At 29.2% G+C, this 14,000-nt stretch overlaps 1 protein-coding gene across 1 annotated transcript in view; it reads right to left on the minus strand.

Moving 5' to 3' along the window:
• Nucleotides 1-1,985: 1,985 nt before the first annotated feature.
• Syt14 (Synaptotagmin 14) overlaps nt 1,986-14,000 on the minus strand; it is a 57,534-nt gene continuing 45,519 nt past the window's right edge. The window contains exons 9-10 of the mRNA XM_076456664.1: nt 12,111-12,226; nt 1,986-8,572 (exon numbers count right to left, since the gene is read on the minus strand). Of these exons, the coding sequence (XP_076312779.1) occupies nt 8,375-8,572; nt 12,111-12,226 (314 nt within the window). The 3' untranslated portion in view covers nt 1,986-8,374. The remainder of the gene's footprint in view (nt 8,573-12,110; nt 12,227-14,000) is intronic.

Genomic DNA, 14,000 nt, shown 5'->3' on the forward strand with positions numbered 1-14,000 from the left:
GATAGTCCATACATCACGTTAAAATGAAACTACATTTCTCGGTTAAACATGAACACGATTGACAACAAATCACTCGACTTCTGTTTTATTATATAGCATCCTATCATGGCATACAGCAAATGTTCATTCTAGTCAGATTATCCATTCTGCCAAACCATCAGTTTGGGGGTAATACGTTGAAGTGTGAGTCCTCACCACGCTCAACACTTTGCATAACTCAAACTGTTGGCTGTTGAAATTAGTCGCTTGGTCTAAATGGATTTCTTTTGGTGCTTTTAATAATGCTTTCCATTTTTTAGCCTGTGCTAATCCTGATCAGTGGATAAATTTTTGTAAAGCACATATCGCTTGCATTGTTCACTCTCCAGGATGACAACGTCAAAAGCAAAGTTTGTTTTATTCTTAGACAATTATATTAACTGAATATTCTACTTAAATATAAAATGTTAAATATGATCATATTTTTAAAGAATTATACATTTTAATTTTCTTGAAATTAAACGAGCACTTTTGTAGCTACACTAATCATGTTAAAATAAATATTAGCACCAATAGTTAACATTACAACACAACGTTATGAAAAGCTTACCCAAATCGGTCATAAAGTTTTAGATTTTAAATATTTTGTCAACAACAAAATTATATATTAGTTCAATGAATGTGCTAAACCATCTTTAATTAAACCAAACGTTAGAAAACTACACTTACCCGATTTAAAGTTTTCGTATAATGAGACGGAAAGTGATGTTGTTAGTGGTGAAAGGCATGTAACTTTGCGATTCTTGATGTTAACGTTGTCAGTAATATGCCATACAGGCCTACTACAAAGTTTAACGCCACCATTAGCTGTTTGATGAAATGCTGAGTGAACGGTATTTCCAAAGCATCAAGAGTCGTAATCTTACAATTTGGCCCAGTTACAAATATATTTTCTGGTACAACAGAAAACGAAGAATTTACGGTAAATTCTTGGGAACAAATTGATGGTGTCCTGGGAACTTCGACATCAGATTCTGTCATTGTTATAGTTTTCTTGTGTTTTATAGTTTCCTTTATATAAATAAAAGCATTAACTTTGACTTTATATATATTAACAACGTAATTAGTGCTTTAAAAATATTTTACTTCTCTAAACTTATGAGGGCCTAAGTTTCTGTGGTTAGCCCTAAAACAGTTAAAGTAAGGAATTATTTTTGTATTAAAATTATAATTTATTTCATAAAGTAGTTTTCTCCAATTGTATTTACTTAATTTACCTATAGCGATTAATATATAACATTTAGTTACTCATATGCTAATTGGAATTGTTATACTTTTAAGACACTGTATTACGTTTAGCAAGTACACTGTTAGGCATAAGTAGAAAATATAACTTAAAATAATGAAAGCATCTGATAATGGGTGTCAACTTCGCGATTTTGCCAGTAAAGTCTCGTGCTTATTGAATTGTTATATATGTGTGATCGTTATCTCAGTCAAATAGAGAGAGAGACTGATTGAGAAAAATTAGTGTAACTAGAAAATTTTCTGATTATGATCAAACTTGGAGTACAAATATGGTATTTTCTCAAGGATCAACTGATTAACGTGTGGTGAATGTTTATAAAAGGTAAAGATTACAAAAGGTCAGCCATTTTCGTTATAATTTCTCTTCAGGTATATGGTAAAATGCGATATTTAGACAAATTATGTTATATTAAATATATGTATAAGCTATTTAGTAAAAACTTGCCAATTTTTATTTATCCAATAAGTCGATTTTTAAACAACTTTCGATAATATTATCGGCTTAACATGATTTTGAAGGAATCCAAATATAATAAAGATAACATTTTCAGAGTTGAGGACGAACTTTATTGTATATATAGTTAGCAAATGGTTAAAATCATACAAATGTTTTAATACATTCAGTACAAGCATAAGTACATAACCTTTTTTTTTAAGGATACGTTAGGATGAATAAAAGCTTTCTCATTTTTAATCCAATGGAAGATTTCACCTTTTCAAACACAAGCAGTAATACTGCAAACAAGAATTACTCAGTACTTTTCTGTTGTTAAATATTGGTATTTAAAAGTTTGACAGTATAAACATGTATACGTGTTTTTAAATCACCATTTTTAGTAAAAGGTACGAGCCAGAAAAAACATAATAAAATTTATTTTTTGTGTCTTATTAATTACACTAAGGCTAGAAAATGTAATGTTTTCACCCTGTTGTTAAACATTTAACTAAAAATAGCAGTAAAATGAATATTTTACATAATATAATACATCTTTGGAACCTTTTATATAAAAATAATATAATTTAACACAATTTGATTTTTAATAAGATTTCAACAAAGTACAAATGAATATAGACAAGAAAATTGTAACATGATTTATGTTCAACTTTAAATTACGTAAGTTGCAGATATTTCCAACAATTCAAAGTGAAAAATAAAACTTTTGTCAAAGTTTACTTAGAGAAACGACGATATTAAAATAGCGTTTCCTATTTTGTTTAATACAATAAAATCAACTCTTCAAAAAACAAAATTATATATAACACAGGCGATGATCTTGAACAGCTACTATAGTTTTACTTTAAGACAATAAATTCATCAGCAATCTCTTAAATGGTTTTCATTACAAGTTTTACTGTTTTCAGTTTCTGAAGTAAAAAATATAAAATTTATGAATAACAAAAACGGACATTCTGAGAAACAAAAACAGTTTCAAGAGTCGGTCTCTTTTGTAATGCTTCTGAAAATTTATACTTTGTGATCATAACTATGAAACTAAACTACACATATCTAATACTTATATTTTACATCTGGTATTGCAATTTATTTGAAAACAAACAATGCACATCTTTTTGCAGAATACTACAGAAGTTCATGTTGGTTACTACTTTGACTTGTTATTCTATCTGCTACACAGACACTAGAATTGAATTTAGCAGTTTTTTCCAGAACTTTATTTCAATAGTATGGATAGTTATTTACTGTAACTGAGTCAATGTTTATTCTAAAGACAGCTAGTATGGGTATTAAAACTTTAATTAAAATAAAGTACAGAACAATGTTTGACCTTAGGTCATCTTCAGGCCACCAAAGGGAGTTAGCAGCAGTCATCTTTACTTCAAGTGGGTTTATCATCATCATGCATCAATGTTATTGTGCATACCACATGGTTTACATTTCTGAATAGTGTCATATACTTACTTTTAAAGATGCATTTTATACATCCACAAAGATTATACAACTATACCTCATGGTACAGCAAGTAAATACATTAAGATATATCGATTATAATTTGTTCTAACATTAAATTAAACTAGCCAAATGTAAATGCTCAGTGTTAATTGTTTAACTCTTTTGTTTGTTCTGTATCTAACAAATGTCCTCAAGTTGTTTCATCTGATTATAGCTTTTCAAGCTACCTATTAAGATACTTAAACAGCACTGCCTTGTTTACCACAAATTCTATATTACAAAAACAGAATGTTTCAGGATTGGTTCACTACAGGAGATATTATATGAATATAGATTTAATACAATAAATTTATGTGAAGTTTCATTTTAAAATTAAGATGCAAAAATACCTGTAGAAATATCCTTGAAATGATAAATTAGTAAAAGTTATATACATTAAATTAAAATAAAATACAACAAAGAATACATTAACATGGAATGTAACATGAAAATAAACTTAAACAAAAAATACTTCATAAAAGGTTTTAAAAATAACAAAAAAATCCAAAACTTCAATAACAATGAACACAAAATTAATAATAATTAGATTTATAACTAACAAGTAAAGGTACAATCTGTGGAGAATATCAACATGTCTATGTCAAACGTTTGGGAATTTTTAACATGTTGTTAAAGTATACATGAATCATATAGTTGAATATTACTAAAGCATATTATAAGCTAACCATAAACTCTAGCAGGAATGTATGGTTGATACTAACAAATATACATCAACTGCTCATTACAATAAAGTATTTTTTTACTTCATGTGGTAAATTTGTTTTTATAATATTCTTTTATAATCTGTTTTATGGTAAAGCTACTACCTACACTGTGTTTAATTAATTTTGAAGTATTAATCACAAAGAAAGGAAGTGGCCAGTAGCACCTACCACCAACTCTTGTGCTACTGTTTACCAATGAATAGTGGTATTGACTGTTATGTTGTAATGCTCTACATGACTTAAAAACTTTTCTTAGCATTGATGGTAAAACAGAGGAATAAGGTTGTAATGAATTTCATGTTTGTAAAATTGAACATCTACTTGCAGTCTTAAGCTATATACAAAACATTATTGGGTACACAATTCCAAAATTTTTGTATACCTGCCATTTCTCAAATAAAATGTTTTGTCACATTAAAAAAAAATTAAAGGAGTCCACATTCAGAATTTGGGTTACCCTATTTTTAAGTGGTAAAATATACCATCTTTTAAAATTTTGATGTAAAACCTTTAGAAGTAATTGCACAAAAAAGCATTGCATGCTGCAAATAACTATTTCTAGAATCTGATCTTGCACAACAGAAGTGATTGAGACACAATGATAATATACTTTTCATACCTTTTCTGTAAAATAAAACAGGAAGAAAACTTGAATTATATAAAGCTGTTCTTTATCAAATAATATATATTACATCAGATAGCATGCACACAAATGTGTGCTTGTCTAGTAAATACTTGACCCATAACAATATGTTTGAGAATCTCCATCATAGTGATTTCAAGTATTTTTTCACAGAACTCAAAATTTGTGAGTTTAATTCACAAATTGTGCAGATGAAATGTACACTTAAGTTATACATGCTACATATACAGAAAGTGTAAATATTTAATCTGTTCATGTGCTAATATGAATGGTTACATGTAACATTTAGTTATCAAAGATCTGATGTTCTCTCAAGCTGTCTTAGTGTATAATAAAGACAGTTAAATTATCAAAAGTGACAGCTTTGCTAAAAAGTAACTACTGGTATCTTTGGTCTGCTTTAATTTTTAAAGAAAAAAGAATTGAGGCAGGCTGTTTACACCTTCAAAGCAATGTTCAATAATTTAAAATCTAAGTGCAATGTCTAAGTAAATTTGACAAGTCATTTTATTAGAAGTGCTGAAATATGTTAAATGTACAAAAAACAGCTACCATTTCACTGCAAAAGTGTAAATTATACTTAAGCCAAATACTATCTTGTGTCTCAAGACGGCTGGTACGGATATTAAAATTTTTATTAAAATAAAGTAGAGAACTTCATCGACCTTTTTAGGTTAACCTTTGGTAACCTGAAAATGACCTAAGAAGGTCAGAACGTTGTTCTCTACTTTATTTTAATAGAAATTTTAATACCCATGCTAGCTGTCTTGAGAAACATTTCTATTTCAAGTGGGTTTCTCACCATCACAAATACTAACTTATTTAACAATAAGTCAATTTCAAACTTGAAACCACTGTACATCACTCACTGCAATTTGACATATGGCTGTATGTTTAATAGTTTGTTTTTTATATTAAATAATTAACTCAGATGAAATTCACAATTAGAATAAAAAGTAAAGTATTTGAATAAACATCTAATTGCACATAAACACAAAAATAATACAACTTACCCATGTTAATTATAGGCAATAAACAGTATAATGTATGAATTTTCTGAACTGTCTTTATAAAATAATGCTTTGACAAAATATAAAACTAATGAAATCCATATACTATATAAAAATCATGAAATTTATCTATATTGGTGAGCCTTAGTTATAAGTAATTAAATCTATCTAATAATTTAATATACTTTAAAAACATATTAAGTTATACTTTTAATGCTATAGTTTTAACACTATACCTGTAATGTGACTACTTAAAAATTGTCCATGCACTTTCAAAAAACTTAGTTTCATAACTAATGAATTATAAAATCAACAAATTAACTTAAATATACCCTTAGCTTTACAGTTCTATACACTTTTTCATTGTGCAACCTTCTATGAAACTTGCAGTTGTGGAATATTACAAATATTCAAATAATTTAAATTCATATACATACAGAAATTACATGCTTTTTTAGAATCATTTCTGTAACTATTTTCCACATGATATCCCAAACATTCTACCTTCTAGTTTTCTGAGTAAAGAATAAACAAACTAACACTCACAGTTTTTACTGATTTGCAGGTCATTTAAATTTAAATTCAAATTTTTTAGCATAAAATAAGTAAGGAAATGAAAAACAAAATTATACAAATTGACTAACATGTAGTAATAATTTTCCATGAAAAAGAAAACACAAAAGATCCATACTACAGAAGCACAAACAATTTATAATATAAGCTTTGTATATTGACAAGGAAACATCAAATGTTTTTTTGATAAAATGAACACATTACCAGAAGAAAAGGTATTCTGAAATTTGCATTAAAAGCTAAATGCTACCTAAAACACACAACACACATGTATAACAAATGTGTATTCCTCTTGTGCTTACCTGAAAATAGTTTTACTTGCAAGTTTCTGCAAGTTATTCTGGCAGTAAGAGCCACTTATTACAAAAAAACTAAAATCTTTAGTTAAGCTTATAAAATTTATTTCACATAAAACATTGATAAAATACTTACAAAGTTTGCACTTACTATGTTTTTCTTGTACAATCTTTCAATCTTAAATATGCAAAAAAGAAAACTAATAATTATTCTGGTCTCAACACATTGTGTATACCAAACTTATTCATTTTAAAATTATATGCAAGTTTAATATAAAACTAAAGTAGAATCACTCTGCAATTCCAAAAAGCCACTGTCATTCAATTGAACAAAAAACAAAACAAATACATGCCAATATATCATTACCACATTTAAAATTCTTGCCAAACACCTGAAAATATAAACAATATAAACTTCCTGTGTAGTCTTTAGTACATGATTTCATGCAAACCTTTATCATATTAGATCAAATCATAATGTCCGATTATCAACAGGGAAAAATCATCCTTTGAGGTTGGCTGCAAACAACCAAAAAAACTAAGCTATCCAATAATTTGATTGAGCACTGTTTTTAGAAAAAAAATAATAGATCAAAGCCCTTGTTGAAAGAAAACCATGTGTTAAAAACACATACTGAAAGAACACTTACATTTTCTAAGCACTTCACCCCAGTTTTTACAAAAGTAACTGTTATTCATATTATTCACACCTAACTACTGAATATTTAGTACAAATATTTTTATTCAAAGTGTCTATTAACATAATATTATCAGTGTTTTAGGCAAATAATTTTATAATTGTTCTTTGTCTAATAAACAACTATATTTGAACCTGATCTGGTGTTTTAAAATGCTGAATAAATCTTGTGCAACCAACAGTAAGTACACACTGATTTGAAATACAAGTTTGTAATATAAATAGTATGCAAAAGCTACTATCATTATCAACAGCACATTAGCGTCATATTGAAATATACTCCAACTGCTATAAATACAACACGAGAAAGAATAGATAACAGTACATAAAAGTAACATTACATGACCTCCAAACTTGCATTGTATTAACAGTTTTCATTACTTATGGTATTTCAAAGATATAATATATAACAATATGCAACACATGTAAACTTATTCAAACACTAATATATTTTACTTTTCCACCATTTATTATACATATATATATAAACACACACACACACTTAGCTACATTTATTTCAAGTTGCCTTAAACATTTAATTTCACAATAATATAGTTCATAAATTTACATAGGGAACATACACCACAAACACTGGTGTAGCATAGATCTGACAATATTTCATGCAATTTCATTTACTCACTCCAGAAAGAACTGATGAAATTTAAACATCATCAGATACAAGTACATAAAACACAACCTATTCTTGTAAATGGTAAACACTCTTATTTGTTCAACAGAACCTCTACAAGCTTTTCAACCACTTTTGCCATACAAATGAAGTCTTAATGAATTTCAAACATTTCTAAATTTTTGTAAAGAACTACCATTCTTTTCAAAATACCATACATATTCCAAATATATTAAATGTTGTGAACCTTGAGATCAAAAGATCCATGAAGAACAGATAGTGCTCTTTAGTTGTAAAGCTCTACTGATTGATTGTTAGCTTTCTGTTGTGAATGACACAACTCCAAATGTAAAACTTCTTTTCAATTACAGATACTCTTCAATATGCAACTCTCTCAAAAAAACCTCTTTTACTGAAGAAAAGATGTACATAGGAATTATCAACATGGGAGAGAATGGTGATACACAAATGCTTCTTATACATGGATTTTCCAATCAGAAGCTAGGTATTGGGAGGTTGGATATAAATTAGTTAACAGATTTTACCCAGAAATCTATTTCAGAAATTTTAAGTTTCAAGGAGAACGTGCCAACGACAAACCTGTTCCCCTTTGTTTTCACGCATGTCATTCCAATGAGACAATTCCTCTTCTCCACTGCTGTTCAAACCCAGAGAAAACCAGCCAATCATCTCATTGCGTTTCATGCTGCGTTTGTTATAAACAGAGACCATCAGAGTAACATCAGGAAGTTGGAAAAGTGCCACCTGATGGAAAAACAATATATATATTGTAAATTTGGAAACCTACAATGCAGAACAACAATTAATAATGTATATATCTAAACTAGAAATTAAAAGTGAATAATTATCACTAAATATTCAGTTCTGAAACAAACACTTTGCAAGGTACATCTGTAATATCATAATGAAAATGGTTTACTGGACCAACCATAAGCATATTTTGTTCAAAAAAGGATATTTCTAATTTGTATACTTGTAAACAATAACTAAATATTCCTTATAACAGCCACTATTGAGTCATTTTATATAGTAACTTGTAAAAACTAGATAAAATTTTGTTTGTTTAATTTCAAGCAAAGTCACACAAAGACAGTTTATATTAACTGTCTTTAATTTTGAAGTGATAGACTAGAGTTAACATTACCCACTGCCAGCTCTTGGACTACTCTTGTCAGACTGCAAACTGGGAAGAACACTCTTATAATACACCTACACACCAAAAACGTGTATTTTTTAATTCTTTCTCTTTGGTGGTAAATGGGATGTAGGGCACAGAACTTTGAATCCCTAACCTGATATGTTAACCATATTTATTTTGTCAGAGAAGTTAATTTACAAACATTAAGTATTTTTATTCTTTCAATAATAAGGCATTCATTCTGAAAAACAACAGCAAATACCAATGTTTTAACTTCCACTGCATTATAAATTAAAATTAAACACAGAGTTCTGCACAAATTTTTATTTATAAATATGCTCTACACTATGTCATTTAGAAAAAAACGTCTTGAGTAATAAATTTGTGAAGCATAAGAAGTATGCTGATTTATATCAAACCAATTTTTATGTATTATTTGGACATGTATTCAAAATGAACAATTTCATTTTCATAATTTTTTCTTCATGAATTACCACATTTATTTAGCAAAAATATTTGTAGTATTGCAAACATTCAACCCTACGAATGTCATACAAGAAAATGAAACTCATCTTTCTAGTACTGCATCACAATTTATGAAACAATTAGAGGTTAATTTAAAAAATTAAAACCATTAGAACCTTCATTTAACACTTGCATAAAATGTCATCAAAACCTTTATTTTCACCTCATTTCAGTAATAAACAAACATTTACATTTCATATATGATATTTCCTGCAACAAAAGAAAATGATAATATAGCTTGAGTTAACTTGTTCTGTACCAGAGAGGTGTCACCAATATCCCTCAATTTTTATAAGGAATGTAATGCTTAGAAGAGTCTTAGTAAGTAATACAGAGTGTGTAGAAAGTCACTGTGCACTTATATATTTATTAACAGACATGTTTCAATATAGAATACAGGAGGTAAATATGAATGACAATTATAAACAATATGAAAGTGACCCCCATTGGCATCAGTACAGGCCTGGATCCTTCTTATTTTGTTTCTAAACACTACTATCAGTTGCTGGCTTGAAACAAACTGAATAAAATATAATTACAAAACTGCACAGTGACTTTCCGAACACCCTGTATTTAGCTTCAACTTGCAAAAATTCGTATAATTTGATTTTTCTACCAATTTTTAAGAGTTTGAAACTTCCAAACGTTTATTGTTATGAAAATATAAAATAAAAATATATCCTTTAATGTATGTCCTGTAATGTCAGAATTTCAGTTTTTTTATTCTTGGTCAGAAAGTTTCATTTTATATATTCAGTAGTCTCAATATGATTTATACTCACATACTTATTTTGTTCTGCCAATTACTGTTGTTACCATATTCAGCTATAAATCCTAAGATACACTACAGAAATTTATCAGTAACCTCTAATCTGAACTTTCAAAATTAAATCAGCATTAGCATAGGTTAACAGTATTTTTTCTAACTATATTCCTAATTAAGAACAATTTAAAAATAGCTTCCTTTCAATACATAATTAATTATTTTACTTATGACTTGTTTAATTACAATAACATAACTAAAGAATCAAAATGTTTTGCCAGAACCTACCATGTTGATAAACCTAACTAAATTTATCTAATGTCTTGTCATAGAAAAATGCTTTAGCTTTTAATAAGATGTAAGTTAAACCTAAAACATTCTTCAGTCGTATGTGGGATTATGAATGAACAAAGTGAGAGGAATAGCTCCCATGGATATAATAGAATACACACAATATTCACAACAATTAGGTCTGATATTTTCTAACTCCTCCATGAATATTTTAGTCCCAAATCTACTTCAGGCTTTCAGGAATAAATAAAATGTGTAACAAATAATAATTTTAATTCTTAGAATTATGGTTTGTTCATACGTTTTCTAAATGTCCCATGATATTCCTTAGTGTTTTTTTTGCAAGAGTTTCATCTAGTTACTTTTGCACAATACTATAAAATATTGATTATATCACTCTGCACTGATATAAACAGCTGATAACTTGCTTTAACTAATGGTATTAAAAGTTTGCCTGTGGATGTTTTCAAAGTTTCATTAGAAGTTGTTCAGATCACGAGTTGTATCACTGTAAGAGAAGTGGAACAAAGGGTGTAGTAATAAAACCAGTTAAAAAGAAAGAAAATCTTGGAAAACAAAATCTGGATATTAATTTATATTCTTGTGAGATGAGCTTATTATGAAATATAAACCTATACTTTGAGATAGAAAAAAATTCTAAAAGAAAAATGAAGAAGTATGCAGTTTACAAGCCAAACTTTTAAAACTGTAAAATAAAGTTAATTTTCTTTAAGATTTACACTAATAAATGTTACAAGATAATAAACTATCAATCTTAACTATCTGCAAAATAATATTTGTTGAGACAGGCTTCAAATTATTATTTACTTAAGTTTCGAAATCTGACATGCAGGTATGCTCCAGAGCTTGAACCGAAGGGGAAAAAACCAGAGCATTATTCCTGTCATTATAAATTGTTGTGAAAACACTACTGTTAGAAATTTTTATGAAAACACTCCTATTGTAGAATTTAAAAACATACGTAAATTTAAAGATAAGTTATCACAATCCTATCAATACACACCATTCATGCAGGCCAAACTGTAGGCCTCAAAGGGGCTGTGAAACTGAGCTACATGTGAAAAATTACACAACTCAAGCCCAGGTATGCAGCTCAACATTTAAAAGGTGCTTGCAGGTCATAATAGTAATTAATAATACAAAAACATGTCACATTATTACAAAGTGCAACACATAATTCTAAATTAATAACAAAAAAGTAATTAACTAAAACCTAAGAGCTACACGTGCAGTTCCTGCATTTTAACATTTAGAATAATATCTTGAAGGATGATCAAAACTAAAGTTACAGCCTATTTTCAGGACTGAAGTAGAGAAGAAAACAAAACAGTAATGTATTTTTAAGAGATATGTATAAAGTACTGTATCCTTTTTAAAGTATTTCTCCAATTTAAAAATGACTAAAATATGTTTCTGAATACTTTTTGTTGAATTCGATTTGTAGTAGTACAACTGTTACCCTATGAACAATGTGAATATGTTGAGGGTTAATTTACATGGATGTTTTTCTTGAAAGCACTCAACCACAAGAAAATATTACTTGCCTGAAATACAAAGGTTTCTTTAAACAGTGGGTTTGGTTGACCTCGTCGTATTGATGTTTTGCTTCTTGAAATTTCCTGTCCGTTCGATGAAACAAGGGACAACTTGACATAGGTATCTGCATTATAGATACAGAACTTAGATGTGTCTTCCTTAACACATGAAAAATGCAAGTAAAACTTCAAATATACCATACATGAAAGAAGTTGATTACATTTGAAGAAAGAAAACTAAAAATTAAGAAAAATATTCTTGCAAATATTATTAAAAATCACATTGGGGAGTAGTGCTACAAAAAGAAGCACAGTACAGATTATACATTTTGACAATCAGATGTCAACTAATCATTGTGTTTTTCATGATACTGAGGCCCAATAACTACAGTTCTCCTTAGTTTACTATTTTAAGCTTGAACTTTGAAATCTGATGCAGACAGTAGCAACCTATATTCTTATGATATCAAGCTAGATGAGTCTGCCTATCTCTTGCTTCTCTTTTGATTTTACTCATCAAAATCTCTGCAAACCTTCATTCACACCTGATTATATGCCCAAAGTAGAATCTTCCATATTCTATGTATGTTCAACAGATAACCTTCTGGTTTTACACATTACTCCCTCTTTGGGTTTTTTTTCCTATGTACATGGTCTTTTTCACTTGTTTATAATACCAAGTTTTCAAATGTTTACAACTTTCACTTTAATTAAACAGACAGAACCCATAAAAGTTTGGAAACAGCTTGAGTGAATAATGAAGAAATCTTTATTATAAATGTACAACATTTTGACGAGATTACGTCATCATCAAGATCCATGCCTCCACCCTGTATGGCAAATTGTTATTTGTTAAATTGTGCACAAAGCTACTTGAGAGCTGTTTTCAATAACCATTCCTGGGCAACTCTAAATAAATAGTAAAAGTTGATCATCACTCATACAATACACCAAAATCCCCAAAGCACAAGTAATTAACTATATTTTCTTATGCTCTTACTTATTAAAATTGAATTCACCATTTCAGAGTTAATATCTTAGGTTGAAAATGAATTTCAAAGACTTATCTTCATAGATGGATTAGCTATCTTCTTTGTGTTTCTGCCTAAGAGATTTCCATGCTATTAGTCTTGAAGTGATTTGCCACCTAATTTCATGCATTTTATTACAAATTGCATTGGTGTATGATAATGTCCTTCACCAATAGAAGAGTGATACAACCTCCAAGCACACTAACCCCCCCTTGAAATTGCAGAGAAAACTAAAGCTGAGTTTGCCAAAGGGTGCCAAAACCAGAGGATCTGACAAGGAGTGACACTTATCCCAAGAGAGAAGGCAAAAATGGGAATTGGCATATAGAAAGAGGGGAAACAGGCTTAGCTGAGAAAATCAACAGCCAAAATCAAAGGATGTATCTCAGAATGGCTGGTATGGGTATTAACACTTTTACTGATAAGCAGAGAACAATGTTAATACCCATGCCAGCAATTCTGAGATGCATTTTTATTTAAAGTGGGTTTCTCATCATCAAAAATCAAAGGATTAATAACAGTGGACCCAAAGTAGAGAAGAGTGTCAAATGTATCCATGAGGGACATACTCAACCAAGAGCATACCCTTAAAAGAACTTGGGGTTGTAGAGACTACTCTGGTGGTAGAATACAAACTGGCAGAAAAAAGTGGCCCACCACCAAATTATGGGATCCTGGCAAATGACATGCAATAAATTAAACCAAATGTTAATATTCCCAGACATGTATGTTCAATGCTTAAATGTAAAGAGTGCCTCTCAGATGATAGATACAAGAAATGAGCATGGAAGCGACTGAGCGTTCCATTAGTATGGGGACGTGCTCAATAAACAGCAAAAAGGTCATGCATACAGATGTGGAGTGAATG

The sequence above is a fragment of the Tachypleus tridentatus genome, chromosome 9, assembly GCF_004210375.1.
Source record: "Tachypleus tridentatus isolate NWPU-2018 chromosome 9, ASM421037v1, whole genome shotgun sequence".
In the NCBI taxonomy this organism is placed as follows: domain Eukaryota; kingdom Metazoa; phylum Arthropoda; class Merostomata; order Xiphosura; family Limulidae; genus Tachypleus; species Tachypleus tridentatus.